The sequence below is a fragment of the Galeopterus variegatus genome, unplaced genomic scaffold (genome assembly GCF_000696425.1).
Source record: "Galeopterus variegatus unplaced genomic scaffold, G_variegatus-3.0.2 Scaffold420, whole genome shotgun sequence".
NCBI lineage: Eukaryota > Metazoa > Chordata > Mammalia > Dermoptera > Cynocephalidae > Galeopterus > Galeopterus variegatus.
This window is the reverse complement of record NW_007726531.1, coordinates 160,733-180,310: the sequence shown is the minus strand read 5'-3', so window position 1 is coordinate 180,310 and position 19,578 is coordinate 160,733. Positions and strand designations below refer to the sequence as shown.

The 19,578-nt window shown below is 40.3% G+C and overlaps 1 protein-coding gene across 2 annotated transcripts in view; it reads left to right on the top strand.

The window, feature by feature from the left end:
- Window positions 1-19,578, top strand: part of ANKRD44 (ankyrin repeat domain 44) — a 183,692-nt gene that overhangs the window by 146,941 nt on the left and 17,173 nt on the right. For both annotated transcript variants that reach the window (XM_008568521.1, XM_008568520.1), the window contains exons 16-20: window positions 247-318; window positions 12,113-12,314; window positions 15,970-16,057; window positions 17,061-17,178; window positions 18,512-18,728. In XM_008568521.1, the coding sequence (XP_008566743.1) occupies window positions 247-318; window positions 12,113-12,314; window positions 15,970-16,057; window positions 17,061-17,178; window positions 18,512-18,728 (697 nt within the window). The remainder of the gene's footprint in view (window positions 1-246; window positions 319-12,112; window positions 12,315-15,969; window positions 16,058-17,060; window positions 17,179-18,511; window positions 18,729-19,578) is intronic.

Here is a 19,578-nt window from a genome sequence, read left to right as displayed (position 1 = left end):
AACATCTTGTCAAATATGAAAGCCTTCTTTTGAATAGCAAATGCTGAGATGATATAGAAGTTTAAATATTTAGTTAGCATATTTGTTTTAGATATGCTATATCAGATTTCTTATACTGCTGATAAGCTGCCTAATTTAAGTTTCTGAAGTGTCCTTTTTCATTTATGCCAACATTAGTATTCAGAAAGTACCATTCCTTTTGCAAAATTAGACTCATATACTGTTGTTTTCTTTGTGTCTTCACAGCTTTTAGAAAGAACCAACAGTGGTTTTGAAGAATCAGATTCCGGTGCTACCAAGAGTCCACTCCACTTAGCTGTAAGTGAGATATTATGGGCAGCTTTGCTTGTTGCAAAAAGAACTTAAGCATTCCCAAAGCTGGGCTTTCCTCAAGATGTAAGCACAGTAATGTGGTGTTTAATGATAATGAGGGTAGCACATGGTTAAGGCACAGGCTGCAGAGAGAAAGATTGCCTGCCTTCCAATCCCAGCTTCACCCACTGGTGGCCTTAGACATGTTACTTATGCTGCTTTGAGCCTTGGTGTCCCCATTGGTAAAATGAAAGCAAATAAAAAGAGGTAATATACTTATAGTTCTTACAACAGTGTACTTAATAAATTATTGTTATAAATGTTAACAATCTTTAAAATTCAGAGAAAACATTTCAGGTTAAAAGATTTGATTATATAAGACAACAGTGTACAGTGTTAAACCCATGGATAATCAAATATCATACTTTTGAATACCACAATTAAAAATTGTCAGATTTTTTAAATTCTAAAGATATTTATTTATCCAACCAATTTATTCCAATTAACTCCATTGGAATTGATTTTTTTTGTTTGTTTGTTTTTTGTTTTTTGTTTTTGTTTTTTATTTTTCCTTTTTGTCTTTTTTTGTGTCCGGCAACGGATTGCAACCCTCAGTGTCGTGCCCGTACCGGACCGGCAACGGGATCGCAACCCTCGGTGCTGCGCCCGCACCTCGCTCAGCCAGTGAGCGGGAACCGGTCTGTATGTGGGATCCAAACCCTCGGCGGGAGCGCCACCGCGCTCCCAAGCAGCGCACTGTAGCAGTGTGCCACTGGGCCAGCCCCTGATTTTTTTTTAAAGACTTTTAAAGTGCTTTTTTTAATTGACATGTAATAATTGTACATATTTATGGGATACAGAGTGATGTTTCAATACATGTATACTATGAGTTATGATCAAATCAGGGTAATTAGCATATCCATCACTGCAAACATTTACCATTTCTTTGTGTTGAGAATATTGAACTCCTCTCCTCTAGTCATTCGAAAATCTATGGTAAATTATTGCTAATTATAGACACCTAGCACTACTATAGAACACTTGAATTTGCTTTTCCTATCTAGCTGTAATTTTGTATTCATTAGACAATTTCTCCCTATTCCTTCCCCCCTCTAGTAACTTTAATTCTACTGTCTACTTCTATGAGCTCAGTTGTTTTAGCTCCTACATGAGTGAGAACATGTAGTATTTATCTTTTAGTGCCTGACATTTCACTTAACATATTGTCTTCCAGGCTCGTCCATGTTGCCATGAACTACAGGATTTCATTTTCTTTATGGCTGAGTAGTATTCCATTGTGTATATGCACCATATTTTCCTTATCTATTCATCTGCTGATGGACACTTGCATTGATTCCATATTTGGGCTTTTGTGGGTAGTGCTGCAATAAACATGGGGGATAAAGATATCTCTTCAGTATAAAGATTTCCTTTCCTTTGGATAAATACCCAGTAGTGGAATTGCTCGATCATGTGGTAGTTCTATTTTTAGTTTTTTAAGGAACCTCCATTTTCTTTTCCATATGGCTGTACTAATTTACATTCCCACCAACAGTTTATAAGAGTTTCCTTTTCTCCATATCCTTGTCAGCATTTGTTATTTTTTGTCTTTATGATAGGAGCCATTCTAACTAGAGTGACATGATATCTTATTGTGGTTTTGATTTGTATTTCCTTAATGATTAGTGATGCTGAACATTTTTTTATATACCTGTTGGCCGTTTGTATGTCTTCTTTTGAGAAATGTCTATTCAGGTCATTTTCCCATTTTTAAGTTAGAGAGTTATTTGTTATTTACTGTTGAGTTGTTTAAGTTCCTTGCATATTCTGGATATTAATCCCTTGTCAGATAAATAGTTTGCAAATATTTTCTACCTGTCAGGGTTTTTAAGCACAATATTGTGAGAGCAAGATGAGCACATGCAGAACTGCAACTGTGCTCTTTCTGCCTGGACTCGAAATCAGGGTCTTGGAGGTCTTTGTCTCTGATACTTATACTGGGAGGGGAAGATGTCTGGTATTTCATCACCAGCAAAACTTCCTCTTCACATCCCGGTAGTTGAAGGGAAATGCAACATCTCAGAGTGATGATCCCCAAACTCTTCATGAGGGTGACCAGCTGGAAAGTGCACCCACCACTGTGCCTCCGATTGTATCCTGCTAACAGCTGGCCATCAGCCACTGTTTCCTAGGAACCTTGCAGACTGGCAGCCACACCCAGCAGTGGCCAGCTCACCTGGCCAAGGTGGTGCTGGACAGTGAGCACTTGGGTCACGTCCGAAGGGATGGTGTTTGGATGCTTCTTGGTTTGGTAAAAGCCCAGGGCAGGGTGCTGGGAAGACTGGGAAGGGGCTGGGTCTCTGGTTAACTGTTGTTGTGGCATTTCACTTAAAACCATGCATGCATAAGCACTTCTTCAGTGTCATTCTGAGGAAAAATGGAGATGGAGAGTTTGGAGAGAAGAGAGGAGTGTTTTATTAACAGGAATACAGAGGCATTCAGACAAGGCGACAGCGGACATAGCATGAGGGTTGGAAGTATCCAGAATCGATCACACTCGTGGAGCCCTCCCTTACTGCCCTTCTCCCCTCATGCCCACCAGCACACCTGCTGACACCCACTCACACATCCTCTGACACACCTACCAGCACGTCGACTACACACACACACACACACACACACACACACGCACACTTTGAGTCCAGTGAAATCAGGCTAAAATGTGCATCGACCTCGGTTTCCAGAGATGGGCCAGAGTAGGAAAGATGGATGGACAGTGGGATATTTATATGCATAAAGCTGCACATCCCAGTTGGCTCTTAGTACAGGTTGCTTTAAAGGTTGCTCTCTAGAATCTCTGCCCAACCATCTGCTGTGCCTGGGGAGGTTACCGCAAAGCTGAGTGTTCACAAATATAGCACTTGCTCCCCCAAGAGAGGCCTCTGTGGAGAGTGAGCTCAGATGGGAATCCTCATGAACTTTGAAAGTGGGCTTGATTGCACTGCCAAGCCTGCTGAGAATTCTTGGCTTCCAAAAATTCTACCATCTCTCATTCATTTTTTCCCCAAAATTACTTGTTGAGTGCTTACTGTGTGCCAGGTATTCTGCTAAGCACTTCCAGTTGTATGGAGACAGCATGGTGATATTACTAGAAGGAGTTGGGCTTTGGTCGTTCTGCAGCTGGCAGAGGCCTGGGAAGAACACACAGAGAGGAGGTCACAGCTGCCACTCTTTTCATGAGCAACTCTCCTGGACATGGTTTTCCCACCTTAAATTAAAGGGAGTGAGTTAGTCAATGATCTCAAAGACCCTTTCCAATTTGGTAGTTTATTTAATTGTTTGTTGTGCATCTAGCCCATGCACCTAACCTCCTGCATCTCAGTTTCCCCACCCATACTATAGTAGAATAGCAGTACCTCCTCAAAGGGCCATTGTGAGGGTTGCATGAGTTAATGCATGTGAAGCAATTAGAACAGTGCCTGGCACGTGTGTGCAATCAGCTAGCTTATCATTATTAACATCCATATCATTCTTTCATTTGACACACAATGACTATGAATAGGGCCAAGCACTACTCCAGGAGCTGGAGATGTTGCAGTAAACAAAACCCAGCCTCTGTCCTTGTAGAGTTTCCAGTCTAGGAGAGACAATAGGCAAGTAAATATCTAGCATTATGTTAAGTGAAATAATCCAGGCACAGAAAGAGAAATACCACATGTTCTCACTCACAAGTGGGAGCTAAAAAAAATAAACAAATAAACAAAAAAAGAAAGAAAGGCTAATCCAACAGTCACAATAATTAGTTGAACTTTCAAAAGGTGAGAATGAAATTGAGGTCACCAGAAGTGGGGAAGGGGGAGGGGGAAGTTAGCGAGAAATTGGTAAAGGGCCACAAAAAATGATTACATTGTATAATGATAAACATAGTAATTATCCTGATTTGAGGATCATGTATTGCACACAGCTATTGATATTCAACACTGTACCCCACAGATATGTACAATTATGTTTGAATTTTAAAAAATAAATTAAAAATAAAATAAATGAATAAAGTGATCATGTCATCTCAAAAAGGACTGGTGAGGAAAAATCCTTTCCTAGATAAATTATGTTAAAGACAATAATATCTGGTAAAAATAAGATTGAATACAACCACCTATAAAAAATTAATTGGACTGATAGGAGATCCCTTAAAAGTAACACTGGACACAAAAGAAAGTAGAGGAATATTTTCAAAATATTGAAGAAAAAACTTTGTACCGAGAATGTTATATGCAGCCCATGGCCACTTAAATGTTAGAACCACATTTTCAAGCAGAGGAATCCTCAGAACATGCATTTTGGAAATATTCTTGCAAGATATACTCAAATGGGAAGATAAAAAAATCCAGAAGGATATTGCAAGAGATATGGGAATTAAAGAAACTAAATAACTTCATAAGCTTATTAATTTATTAACCAAAGAAAAGAAAAACATATTCATATTAACACAGAACTAAAGTCCTAGATAATACCAACATGATGAGCATGGGGAGGGAGAGCATGCTAAAGTACTTGTCTTTTTATACAGATATTTATGTTTAAGAACATAATAGAGTAAATAAACAGAAACATTGGACTTAGAATATGTGCAATTAACATAAGGAAAATAATAAATATCTAGCATGACAGATGGTAATATGTGCTGCAGGTGCTAAGGAGAAAATGAAATGGGATCAGTGAGATACAGAGTATTGAGGTGGCAGACAGTGTAGCATAGAGTCGCACATTTGAACCGACCTTAAGAGTTACCCAAGTTTATAACTGACAGAGAGTGTTCTGGGCATAATTGCAAAGTCTCTGGGTTGAGAGCATGCTTGGCATGTCCACAGAACAGCAAAGGGGATGCTGGGGCTGGGGTAGAGAGGTGGGGATGGGGTGTGACATGTTATGGAATGTGTGGGGAGCTGGGGAGAGGGCTGCCACAGATCTCACAGGGCTTCCTGGTCCACTGTAAGAACTCTGAGCAAAGTAGGAAACCATTTGGAGGGTCCTGAAGAGGCAAATGAGATGATAAGACTTTTTTTTTTAAGGATTTCTTTAGCTTCTGCGTTGAGTTTAAATTGCAAGGAAGCAGAAGCAAGGCAACCAGGCAAGAGATGATGATGATGATGACCTTGAGCAGGGTAATTGTAATGGATTCGTTCCAAAATTATTTTATTCTTTCCCTCTAAATGCTACCACTTTAAAAAAATTATTTATTTCGAAAACCCTACAAGTATGCCCATCACCCTCTCTGGGGATCTCTGTGGCAATTAACTTGATAAAACTCAAGTCACATAACATCTTAGGTGGAAGCATCCTAGCACTGAAATGGAACCAGATGCTCCCAAGCCTTGACTGCCGCAAGAAACCTGACCTGCTTTGAGTTACTATTTCCTGGCTGAATGATTCAAGTCTCCAGGGTTATCGGCCCAGTGAATTTCATAAGCACTTCATCCACTTGAAAAAATTAAATTAAGAAACAATGTTATGCAAATGAAAGACTCCAGCTGTCAAGATTTCCAGATGGATCCATTGTTTTCATGGATTCTGTTGGGATCCCAATTCTTTCCCCTCATTGCCTTTAGTTCCTATCTAGAAAAGGTCAGAGAAATTAATCATAGTTAAGAAATATGTAAGTTACTAAATGAGATTTTTTAAAGGTATTTCTTAAAACAATTATTTATTTATTTATTTTTTTGTCCTTTTTGTGACCGGCTGCACCATGCTCAGCCAGCAAGCGCATCGCACTGGCCATCCCTATATAGGATCCGAACCCGCAGCAGGAGCGCTCCTGTGCTCCCAGCACTGCACTCTCCCGATTGCGCCACGGGCTCAGCCCTTAAAACAATTTTTAAATGTTTGATTGAAAACTCCAGTGAAGGCTTTACTTTATTTGTAGTAAAATCCAAGAGCCACAAGCTAGACTACAGGAAGAAACAAGAGGAATTCTATAGGTAAATCTGGAGTTTTTTTTTTTTTTTTTTTTTTTGGCTTCTGGCCAGTAAGGGGATCCAAACCCTTGACCTTGGTGTTGTCAGTACCATGCTCTACCAAGTGAGCTAACCAGTCAGCCCTATAAGTAATATCCTTTCAATTATTCTGTCTTTAAGAGAGTTTTCAAGAACCTGGTGTAGAAGAGGGTATGGGCTGGAATTCTAAAGCTTTCCTAATGACCAGCAGGTTCACTCCATTTTCTTTTAATGTTAAGTCTCTTTAACATGTGTTAGTGGGTTTATTTTTTGTTGTGAGGGTTAAACGAAAAAGTGCAGGGATCTTTTGCAGGGGGTCAGTTCTTAAGTCAGCACCTAACAAAAGTGCCCTGTGATGTCACTCTGCTGTCCTGGACAGTGCTGACCCCTTCCCACCAGCTTCCTTCCTGCCTATGTTTCTCGCTCCTTTCCCATGTGTGTCTTCTCTTTATTAAATCTAAACATGTCAGCCATCATGCTTTGTATATATGTGTGCATTTTAAGTTGTCGATTCCATTTTCTTAGGCTCAGCCAAGTTGAAGACATTAACATGTTTGCTATCCTTGTCATAATATAACTGGCACTGAAGAATCCAGCACTTACAGATAGCATCTAGAACCTGCTGTTCTCTACGTAGTCTCATTTCCCTTTGGTGTGAAGTCACAATTTCTGCATAAGCTGAATCAGTGACTACTATAACAATTTGAAATGGGAAGAAGTGCCGTAGAAAGTCAATTTTCAAATAAGCGACAGACACAAGCCCAGAGTAATGTGTGACAGACTGATTTACACCCTGATGTAGCTGCTCCCATCACCACAGCCCTTTACATGAGGATAGGTCCTCCCTATTTGTCTTGAAATCACCTATAACCTGAGTTGATAATGGCTGAAACTGGGTGAAGGGTTCTGGGAATTCATTATACTGTCCTCTTTTCTTTGTGTGTGTTTGAAATTTCCTATAATAAAAAGTTAAAGAAACATACACCTTACAGCTATATTGCACCCTTTCCATATTTGCTCATGAAAAGACCACAGCTCAGGCTCTGGGGTCGCCTGGTCCACCTTTGAAACCCAGCTCCGCCGTGCAAGGCTGCATGACTGTGGGAGAGCTGGCTACTGTCTCTGTCCTTCTGTGTCCTCATTGGTAAAATAGGGATAACGGAGGCATCCAAACCATGGGTTGTTGTGAGAATTAAATGAGGCGATGCATGTCTGCTATTGCCTGAGCAAGTGCTCAATAAAAGTTAGCTATTGCTTCAGAATTTAGGTTAGAGTAAAGGGTTCCTATCCTATGTGGTGAGGGTTTGCATGCAAGTATAGATCAGAAAGTCAGAAATGCAGGAATTTATTTCCCTGTCTCAAGAAAGGCAGTGTGTGTAGTAAAAAGAGCAGTAGTCTAAAGGTTAGTCCCAGAAATGTACCTTCTTGCTTCATAGCTCTGTCCAAGTCATGTCACCTCTGCATTAAGCCTCCTATAGGAGGGATTTGATTTCTGACTCAATATTTGTTATTCAACTCTCTCTTCCATTATTTCATCTCTATTCCACATGAAGAAAAAAATACTTTGTTTGAAAATCAATTACATGGAATTATTGGAAAAAACTATAAGATGGTGCCTAAAAGCATGAAACCGATGCTTTAGGACCCATGGTCACAGGTTCTGGGTCCAAATCCTGACTTTGTCACTTACTAGCTAGATGATTTTGGACGAGTTAATTAACATTGCTTATTTTGGTTTTTTCATCTATAAAAAGGATGTTTGCAAAGATTAAATGAGACGGTAATGTGCTTGGAATAGTGCTCAGCCAATAAAAAGCCCTCAATAAATAATTGCTATTTAAAAAATATACTTCTACCATTGATGCTAATAAATGATAATAACAGTCATTAGATCCATTTGTGTATTCATCAAACAATTGCTGAGTGTCCACTGTGTGCCAGGTATGATTCTAGGATACAGCAGTGAACAACCTACATACAGTCCCTTCACTCGTAGACAATAAACAAGTCAATAGATGCATCACAGATATCAGGCGGTAACAAGTGCTGTGAAGACACAATAAAGCAGAATAAGCAGGGTGGAGGGTGTCTGGGATTTGGGGTGAGGTGGGGGAGGAGGCTGCTCTGGGAACCCTCTCTGATAAGGTGGTATTTGAGCAGAAGTACTAGGAGGCCCTGTGGCTGTCTGGGGGAGACCTTCCCAGATAAAGGAAACAGTAAGAGCAGGTGCAGTGGCCCAGAGGAGGAAATGCATGTATCTAACTGTACAGAGGGCTGGTGTGGCTAGAAGGGAGTGAGTGAGGGGCTGTGCTGAAGATGAGGGTAGTGGGAGGCCAGATCCCGGGGGTCTGATTGGCCATGGGAAGTTTTGAATTTTGCTATCAATGAGGGAAGAAGCCATAGGGTAGTTTCATGCAAGACATGATCCAACTTGAGATAGAGAAGATTTCATCTGGTGGTTATATGAATAATAGATTGCAGGGGGAAGAGGGTGGGAAGGGAAGCTTTTGCTGTGGTCCTGGCTAAGCAAGATGGTGGTAGAGTAAGAAGTGGATAGAGGCTGGATATATTCTAAGGAAAGAGTAGAGATGAGGATGCCTTGGAAGTGGCATTGAGGGCAGCATCTTTGTGAGGATTAGATCAGGGATGTGGGAGCTGTTTTCCTGCCTGATGCTGGAGAACCTGATGACACCTCTGTGTGTGTTAGCAAAGGTGTCTCTTCCTTTCAGCAGACACATCCCTGTACCAGGGCACAGCACCCAGTTGCCCTATTGTCACAGAGCTCCCGTTCAGAGCTACAGCCTTGGGATTAAGAGGAGCAAAGACAAAGATAACTCCAAGGTTAGGGGCCTGAGCAACCAGAACCATAGAGTTGCCATTTACTGAGATGGGAAAGGCTGCAGATGGGGCAAGTTTCAGGAGGGAAATTAAGAATTCACTTTGAGGGGCCGGCCCGGTGGCGCACTGCTACAGTGCGCCGCTTGGTAGTGCGGCGGCGCTCCCGCCGAGGGTTCGGATCCCATGTGGAGACTGGTTCCCGCTCACTGGCTGAGCGAGGTGCGGGCGCAACACCGAGGGTTGCGATCCCGTTGCTGGTCCCGGTCTGGTACGGGCGCGACACTGAGGGTTGCGATCCGTTGCCGGACACGAAAAAAGACAAAAAGGAAAAAAAAAAAAAAAAAGAATTCACTTTGAGATGCCACTTTGAGACATTCAAGTGTAAATTCACTTTGAGACAGTTCAATAGGCAGTTGGATATACAAATCTAGAAGTAAAGGGAGAAGTTGGGATTCATCAGCATATGAGTTATTATACTATGTGTTGTTTATAATATATATGTTTAATATGTAACATAATAACTATTCACAAAAATAATGCAATGAGAAAGGTTTTAAAAATTTATCTATCCGTATGCTTAGTTTTTTTTTTTAAAAAAAAGATGACCGGTAAGGGGATCTTAACCCTTGACTTGGTGTTGTCAGCACCACACTCTCCCGAGTGAGCCACGGGGCCGGCCCGTATGCTTAGTTTCTATGCATCCTTTCAAATCTAGTTTGTGTTATTATTGTTAACATATACTCAGGAAAAAGCATTCAAACCATTTTTATGATAAGGTAAAGTAAATCCATATGCTATTACTGTAGGGGCCAAGGGAATGCTTCCCCTCTGCCCTCTAAAGATTCGCTGAGAATGAACTGACAATAGGCAGATTAATAGGAGAAAAGGCATACAGATTTATTTAATGTGCATAAGCACAAGGGAATCGCAGGAGAATGATTACCCAGTAACCCGATGCAGTTCACATGCTTATATACCCTTCTTCATGGGGAAGGGGAGATGGGAGAAATGTGGCAATTTGAAGGGGTAGTAAATGATTTTTAGGGGCAATGAATGGACCTGCGGGGCAGACATTATCTTGTGAATGGTTCTCTTTGGAAATCAAAAAGGACTGGAGAAAAACAATGACTTGGGACAAACTTCTTCTGGGCTCCAGGTGTGGCATTTAATTTCCAGTCTCTTCCTCTGTGATATCAGTTTTAATCTTCTCTGGTAAGTGAAATTTCAGAGAAAGGATTGAAGGCAATTGTGTTCTTCTTTGGAGGTCTAGTTTCTAGGTAGATAAGGGAACTACAGAAGACTGGGAGACTGGAGGTGCTGGGGTGGAGGAGAGGTTAGGCGACCTTGAAGCTGTTTCTTTAGTTCAGCGTGTCATAGCGCCATATTTCAGTATATCATTTTCTGAGCCCCATCATTACCTCCCGGTACTAGAGGTAACCGCTATTAATAGTTTCTTTTGTGTCCTTCTAAAATTTTTCTATGTATATAGAAGTATATACATATAGATATGTATATATGGATATATTTGCTTTTTATATAAGTGAGGTCATGCTATAGGTACTGTCTGCAACTTAGTTTCTTTTCAAAATAATTTTGATTGATTTTGTTAAATAACTCTAATTTAACAAACATAACTCCAATTTATACTCCCACCAACAGTATAAGATTTCTTTTTGCACAGTGTCTTAACCATTACTAGGCGTGACCAAACTTTTTAATTATTGCCAATCTGGGAGTTGAAAATTAGTACTTTAAAATTTTACATATTTTTTTCACGTTTATTGGCCTGTCTCTTTTCTATAAACTACCTTTTCATGACTTTTGCTATTTTCCTAGTTTTTAAAATGATTTCAAAGAGCTCTTTGTATATTAAGGAAATTAGTCCTTTGTCCATGCTAAGCCTTTTTCTAATAAGATGAGCCTTGAGTAATAGCTGCAGTAGAAAAATTAAAAGTGCGGGTGACATAAGAGGGGACTTTGGCTGCTGAAGACTGCGGACAAGTTTTCCTCTTTCTTTTTTTTACCTCCCTCCCCCACCCATTTTCCTCCAGATAACCTCACCCCCTTTCTTTTTTATTTTCAGTATTCTTTGCCTCTGTGCGTGTATATATATATATATGCATTTTTTTACCTTATAGAACTAGTAAAAATTATCATGCAGTCTTTTAGTTTTGGTTTTTAGTAGTATGAATCCTCTTAATCTTGACACAGCTTAAACCCTTGTAATAGGTCTGAACTTGGTGCTGGTACATGGATTATATTTCCGTAATTGTTTCTATGTTCTCATTATAACCAATGGAAGAAATAAAGAGGAAGCATCAGCTATATACAAAATATAAAGCCTTCGCAATGTTATCTCTTTTAATCTCCACAGCAATTTAGGGAGCAGCTTTTATTGTTCTCATTTTATAGATGAGAAAACAAACTCTAAGTGAAATTAAGAAACTCACAAGGTCACGTAGTTAGAAATTAATGAAGTGTTGGACTGTAATGGAAGGTTTATATGCCCCTGTTGAATTCCAAAGTCCACAATATTTTTAGTAATTTTTTTCTCCAGGTTTGCTAACAGAAAAGAATCCTGAAAAAAAATTCTGATTCTGTCTATATGCTTAGGATGCAACTGACAGATATAAGAATATATCAATTCATTCAGTTATTAGTCTGTATTAGATTATTAGATCAATAGATATAAATGTAAGAATACATTAATGCATTTAATATTTGGAGCAAATTATTTGACAAAAGAGAAAACATATGAAGAAGTTCATATGTAACTGTGAGGTTTATGCATTATAGTTTTTCAATCTAAATTTCCAGTTTGCCTGTGTTTCTATAATTATCCCAAGCATTTTTCTGATGTGCTCTTTGGAGTGGTCTCTGTCTGTGACCTTGGAATCTCAGCTCCTCGTGTGGATTGCTGTGGGATTTGAGGTGGGCAGTCATGGGAGTCACTGGTTTCTTCTTTCTAGGCTTATAATGGGCATCATCAAGCCTTGGAAGTCCTTTTGCAGTCGCTGGTGGACCTGGACATCAGGGATGAGAAAGGCCGCACTCCTCTGGATCTGGCTGCCTTTAAGGGACACACAGAATGTGTGGAAGCACTGATCAATCAGGGCGCGTCCATCTTTGTGAAAGACAATGTAACCAAAAGAACCCCACTTCATGCCTCAGGTAGGTCTTTTCAAGGGTCTGTCACCCTAGTTTTGTGGCCTTTTCCTAAGTTCGAGTAAAAGCACGGCAGCATCTTCTTTCATCCCAGTTTTTAAAATATCAGTTTTCTGTCTGCATCAGATATACCTACACGCTTCCAAAATGCTTTTGGCCTGCTGTCCCCTTGGAGATGATTGGTGTTCTCTGGCCAGACAGCCTCTGGCCTTCTTAACTCAAAAAAGAGTTCAAAACTGCTGGCCAAAGGCTACTGCAAACTTTCTGAACAAAGGGCAAGGTGTAATGCAATCTTCAGAATAAGTTATACAGAACAAACCACATCAAAATCACACAGCATTTTAAAGCATAAAATTAATGATATTTCAGGGCTACTTCATGGGGGTCATCAGACTGCAATCTAATCAGTACATCATTCTTCCAGCCTAAATTATGCTTCTTAGCTTTGATTCTTGATGCATCAGAAGTAAAAATAGAGATTCTTAGAAAGTACATGTATATATCAAAAAGTAAGTAATTTTCCTTTTCTGGGATTTTTCTCCAATGCTCATGAAAACTGTGTCAAGACTCTTCTAGATTTATACACAGATGTAAAGGCAATATAGATAGTCCGCAGCTCAGCTAAGGAATAAATACCTTTGGGCTCAGCAAATCCAATGATATCAGCCTTTGATCAGGGTAGTAGATATTGTCTTATAAAGAGAAATAACTGTCTTACGTGGTTAAATAATGGGTGTATTGAGGAAGGAAAGAAGTGAAGATAGGTTTTCAAGAGACTTTATGATTCTTGTTACTTGGGAAATTTTTCTCAGAATGATAAACTGTGTAGAAATATTTCCATCCACATCCCTGAACTTCCAAGCCACTAGAGAAAAACGATACAGAGATTTTAAAAACTTGGTTCTTACCCAATTACTTGCAAATGGTTGTTGTAGGAAAACACTTTAGCTGTGAGGTCAGTGATGATCGGTGTGGTTGAATTATAAATTTTTATTTCCCGTCACATGTAGTCCCTTTGCTCTTTACGCATATTTGGTATTATTATAAATTTCAAATTTTGTTCTCCTTTTTAAAAATTAGTTGCCTACTATTAAGGCAAGCATCCTACTTTAGCAATCATGTAATTCTTGACCATTACAAAGAGCCTATTTTGATTGTGGAAAATCGCCTTTGTAAACAGGTAAACAATGGAGATCATTGTTGCTCATGTGCCACTGCTATAGGTTATGGGCCAATGGAGCCCCCTAGTGGTCAAGGGCTCACTCTGTTTGGATTTCCCCTGTGTCATTCATTAAAAAGACACAGGCTGTCATTTGATGGCTCTCCACAAAATGTCTGCTGTGCAGAAGCTTCGGCCTGTGCTTTGAGGATGTGCTTACCCAGAATCTTTTTCAGCTCACTTGAGAGGCCTTTTTTTTTTTCTTTTTTTTTGCTTCAAATCCTCAGAGTACTTTGAGGAGCAGGAGCCAGGATGAGTATTAGAGCTTTTGGCACAGGTAGTTTCAGTGACAGTTGTCTTGGAGCAGCATGAAAAATGGCTGTCACTTGTAGCCAGGGGGAGGCTGAGCTAGTCTGAGAGAAAACTGGACTTGGCAGGCACAGCTGAAGATTTAGCATCTTTTTGCTAGAAGGCGAGTGAGAAAAAAAATGTCATGTGTGGGAATCCCATGAGAATTTAGGTTTGGCTACACTTTTACTCTAAGGGGGATTTAAATTAACCTGAGAGCTGTTAGCTAAGTTCATAAGGCTACAGCTAAAAAAAGAAAAGAAAAGAAAAAAAGCACACTGTAGAAATTGTCTTTGTTTTGCTGTCTAACACACTAGGTGAGTGATATGAACTTAGATGATTTTTTTCTCCTTATGTTTAGCCAAAAATCAAATATTCTTGGAACTATTATGATTGACTATTTAAAGAATATCACATTGATACAGAAAGAGGAACAAGTCAAAATATGCTGTTCCTTCACTTTCATGAATCCATCACCTGTCAATTCCTTGCTAATCATTTTCTTGTAGACATACATTAAACTCCTTGCATATTTCACGAGTGTTAGCAGATTTAGTATAATTTTAGAAACAAAAAATCAAAATGACAACCTCAACAATATATTACTTGTACTCCAACACACAAAACTTCCTCCCGAGATACATAAATGGAATGTTACTGAGAATGAGCTGAATGCACTGGTCTACAAATTTGGGCATTATTCCTATAGTTCATTTGAGTGGTGTTGATGAACGTGAGCTAATTCTAATGTGTATTGTCCCTGAGAAATGTGTCCTTGTTGAATTAACATTCTCTCAACACTGGCAAGCAATAAAAAGGACGGTAAAAGGAACTCAGCTCTTAGAAGAGCCTTTATTAACCTGACATAGCTGCACCTATTCCCTTCTCTCTCCACATCCATAAGGTGGTAAATGCAATGTGCTGTACAGTGTTCTGCTTGTTCAGAGGGGAGAGAAGGTCACACTGGGAACTTTAACCATATTTGTTCTCATCTTATTCCGAGTTGAAAGCTCTGTCGCTTGTAAGGCTTTGGTTTCCGTTCAGCCAGCTGGAGGGAAGCACCTCACCCCAGGGGATTATATCACTGCAGGTTTGCTCCCCTTCTAAAAGAAGCCAGGGGTGTGAGAGCGTGTCCCCTGTTCCTCCAGGCCGGCACAATGTTGGGACAGCATCTCCTGCTCTCTGCCCAGCCCCAGTTTGTCTGCTGGGTGAGGAGGGGAAGGATGAGGGCCCGACAGCTGCCCAGGAGGGGGCTCAGAGGGGAAGAAGGGAAGGGAGGCAGGAGAGCTGCTGCAGCGTGCTTGGGACACTGGGAGGCAGTGGTTTGAGGAATCCGCGACAGAGGTATCCCCAGCTGCATGGGGCCACCCGCGAGTCTCCCGAGAGTGCCGATCAATCCTCAATGAGTAGTGAACGGGTGGATCGTGTACACCTCTCTGGCCTGAGGTTTCGCTGTTGGCCACCGCTAATCAATCAGAGCTGTTGCTGGAATGTCCGCCTGGGAATGTAAAGTGACCCAGAAGAAGAGGCAGGCCCTGTTCACTGCTCTGTTCTCCTCTCCTCCCCCCCACCCTATTCCTGCTCCCCTCTTCTCCCTCCTCCCCCTTCTCCTCCTCCTTTTTCCTTCCTTTTAGAAAGAGCTGAAGGCAGGGTAGACAGAGGATGATTATACAGAATTGGGTGACTCTTAGAGGGACAAAAAAAGGGAACTGAATAGTGGGGAGAGATTATCAACCCCATGCAAGGAGTTAAGAAAGGACATCCAGTTTAATAAAAACTCCCTCAACTCGAGGATCGGAAAAGGAAGGTGAGGGGGCGGGCTAGTGAGCTCAGCTGGTTAGAGTGCAGTGTTATAACACCAAGGTCAAGGGTTCAGATCCCTCTACCGACCAGCCACCTAAAAAAAAAGAAAGAAAAAAGAAAAAGAAAAGGAAGGTGAGGACCAAAGTGCCCTGATAGGAAGAAAAGAAAGGAAAAGACAGATTAACATTGGAGCACTCTATGCATGGAGGTGATCGTGAACTGGAAACCCAGGGATATCTGTCAGCAGCCATTTAAAACCACTGATGTGAAGTCCAAATAAATTTCACTTTGTGTGAATGGATATGTGTAGTGTTGGTCTTTTTAAAGCACGTTCATTATTTTCTTTTTCAGTAATTAATGGTCACACACTGTGTTTGCGGCTGTTACTAGAAGTTGCAGACAACCCAGAAGTGGTTGACGTGAAAGATGCCAAAGGACAGTAAGTGTTCTCACAGTTGGCCTTGGGTTGACATTTCTCTCACAATAGGTAGTTGGTTGGTTTGTTCGACAGCTGGATTGCAGGTTGTGGGTATATACTTGGGTGAAATTCATGGGTGAGGGCCCTAGAATAATGAGGTGGCTTTGTGCTAGAGTTTATATTCAAGAAAAGCATACAGGGGCTGGTGTGTGCCTATCTTGAGGAAAAAGATCACCTTTTTATGGCTGTGGCTGTTTCCTGGCTCTTTTTTATATTCCTTGCTTTGTTCCCTGTCTACCCAGTTTTACCCTTTTCTGAAGCTGCTGCATTCCCATTTTCAAATTAATAATGACAATAGGCCACAAGAGGTTATCTCCATCATTAAAATCCTTCAGATTTTTATCCTTACTCCAGTTTGCTCTTTCAAAGTATTTTCCTTCTGTTGTTCTATTCCCCACCCAATCTCTGTTACAAATAGGAAATGCAGAGCAAAAAAGCACTAGTGACTAGCCCCAGGAGTATGAGTTCGTGTCATAGTCAAAACTAGACCCTCATCTTCTGGACCCAACACTCTATTCTTTCCCCTAGACTTGGCAGACTTTTCTTTAAGGCGATGAAGCTTTATTCAAATGGAATCTTGACCAGAAGTCCAACACAGAATACTGTAGAGGTAGAGCTGCTCTGATAAGGGCCAGATGGTCTTCTACATACACACACTCCTTACCCCATTGATATTTAGTAAATGCTACATAGTTCTGAAATGATGGGATTAACGTGAATATTTTGAGAAAGAACCTTTCCCTGCCTCACACCTGTGCATCATTCCACTGACACCATTCCATGTGGCCATTACAGCAGAGGCAGAGAGCTTGTCCACATAGCATGTAGCAAATTGGGGACACTCAGAAAATAGAAACAACTGTTAACAGTAAAGAGAAAGAGAGAGAGATGTCTTCCCCCTGGAAGTGATGAGTTTTTTTTTTTTAATCTCCTTTTTAAAAGCCTAATCTATCTCTCTCCCTAGAACCCCACTGATGCTTGCTGTAGCATATGGACATATTGATGCTGTTTCATTGTTACTTGAAAAGGAAGCAAACGTAGATGCTGTTGACATCATGGGATGCACAGCTTTACACAGAGGGGTATGTACATCTTTCTCAGCTTTTAGTCAAGCAATTTTTTAATGAGCTTGTTTTCTCTTTTTTCCCTATATGAATTTTTAGTAAAAAAGGTTGTTTCCTGATATAACCAATTAACCTCAGTCAGTCAAAAAGAAATTACAACATATTTTGCAAAGGCAAAATAATAAAATGTACTCTTAGGTCCTACTCTTAAGATTTCATGTAACATTATGATAATAATTACGTGAACACCTACTGTTGGTGGAATTGATTCTGCTCTCTGATCATAAAATACATGTACATCATAGAAAATTTGCAAAATTCTTTTTTATGTAACACAGAGAAGAAAATCACAATCACCAGTAATCATACCTCCTGGAAATAACCACTTTTTGGTGTGTGTGTGTGTGTGTGTGTGTGTGTGTGTGTGTGTGTGTGTGTGTGTGTGTGTCTCCAGTCTTTTTTTTCCTGTATAAATTTGTTTTAAGTTTTAAAAAGAAGGAATACTGAAGATACTATTTAAAGTCTGCTTTTTTCTCTCAGAATATCAAAGACCTATTATCCATGTCACTAAGTATTTTTCTGCACCACCATTTTTAATGCTCCCATGTGTGTAGTGTCATAATTTTTTTCAATGATGCCTGGTTTTCAGTTGTTGTGCTGTATCTAATTGTTCTTTATTACAAATTATGCTGAAATATGAGTATGTATCCTGTGGACAATTCTTTGTACACATCTGCTGAACTGTTTTTTAAAGCATATCAAATAAACAAAGTGAACAAAAGCAGAAATCATAAAATTGCTATTTGGGAATGGTGCCAAACCTCCTGCTAAATTAAAATAAGAGGAACTCTACTTAGTCATTGTCATAATCATAGTTCTTATTTCCTGGGCACTTCTGTGGACTGTTCAACAGGCTGGGAGCCTTTACATATATTATCTCATTAGTCCTCACAGCAACCTGTGAGATCGTTATTAGTATTCCTATTTACCGGTGAATAAAGTAAGTCACAGAGAGGCAAATTGACCTAAGTTTTACAAGGGGAGCCAGGATTTAACTCATATCTTCCTGATTCTAAATCTGAGTTTTCCACTCTATCATGGTGCCTTTCACGGTTATGTTGGAAAGTCAAGAGATGTTTCCAAAATGCTGGTTTTCACTGATGTTTCTGTTTTGAATTTTGCTGAGGTTGTCCTTCCTCTCATTGCTGAAGGAGGGCAGAGTCTGCTTTCTTTAAAGCCCCCAGTGTATGTCCAGTTACTCTGAGCCCAGCCTCACTGAGCCAACTGCTTTACTTCCTGAGTCTTCTGCCCTTCTGAGGTTTGTTTTGTGTTTTTAATTGCAATGCACCAGATTATGACAGGACACGAGGAATGTGTGCAAATGCTCCTGGAACAAGAAGTGTCAATTCTCTGTAAAGATTCCAGAGGGAGGACGCCCTTGCACTATGCAGCTGCCCGGGGCCATGCCACGTGGCTGAGTGAGCTGCTCCAGATAGCTCTTTCCGAGGAGGACTGTTGCTTCAAAGACAACCAAGGCTACACACCGCTGCACTGGGCTTGTTACAATGGTGAGTTGCTTGTCATTTGACTGATTCCACCAGACTTCCTACCGCAGCACCACTGTGATCTTAACAGAGGTGAGAATATAGCATAATGCTGTAAACCATGGTTTCCAATATTTCTGCACCCAAGATAACTTTTTGGTTTGTTTTTGTTTATTTCTTTGTTTTTTTAAAATAGACCTCCTGCCCATGGCTGTCATGACTCCTTAATTGAGTAAAAGTCCTCTTTTCCCCTTTTTATTAATCAGTAAAATATAACTCCTAATCAGAACTTCCTGTGAACTTAAATAACTAGTTTTAATCAAGGTTTCTGATGTATATAAGATAACCAGAGATTCTACAAGGAATTAAAATAACATAGCTAAACATTTTTTTTAATGATGTAATAATATGTCCATTGATTACTCGTAATTGCGTGACTCATTTTTTGGCATTTCTTTTTTATGTTTTATATTCCCCATTTAATTTGTTGCACTTTTTATTTGAGTGATTTTAAATTTTTCATTTTACTTATTTGAATAGAAAAGAAATGAATGCTAATTGTACCAATTCAAAAATACTGAAATGTCTAAAGTAAAATTAAGTTTTCATTTCCAAATCCACTTTTGATGTAATTTGGTATGTATTTTTCATTTTTTCTTTGAGAACATAAATAAGTTCAAATGATGGGGCCGGCCCGGTGGCGCACTGGATAGTGCGCCGCTTGGGAAGCGCGGTGGCGCTCCTGCTCGAGGGTTCGGATCCCACATACAGACCGGTTCCCGCTCACTGGCTGAGCGAGGCATGGGGGCGACGCTGAGGGTTGCAATCCCGTTGCCGGTCCCCGGCCCGGTGCGGGGGCAACACTGAGGGTTGC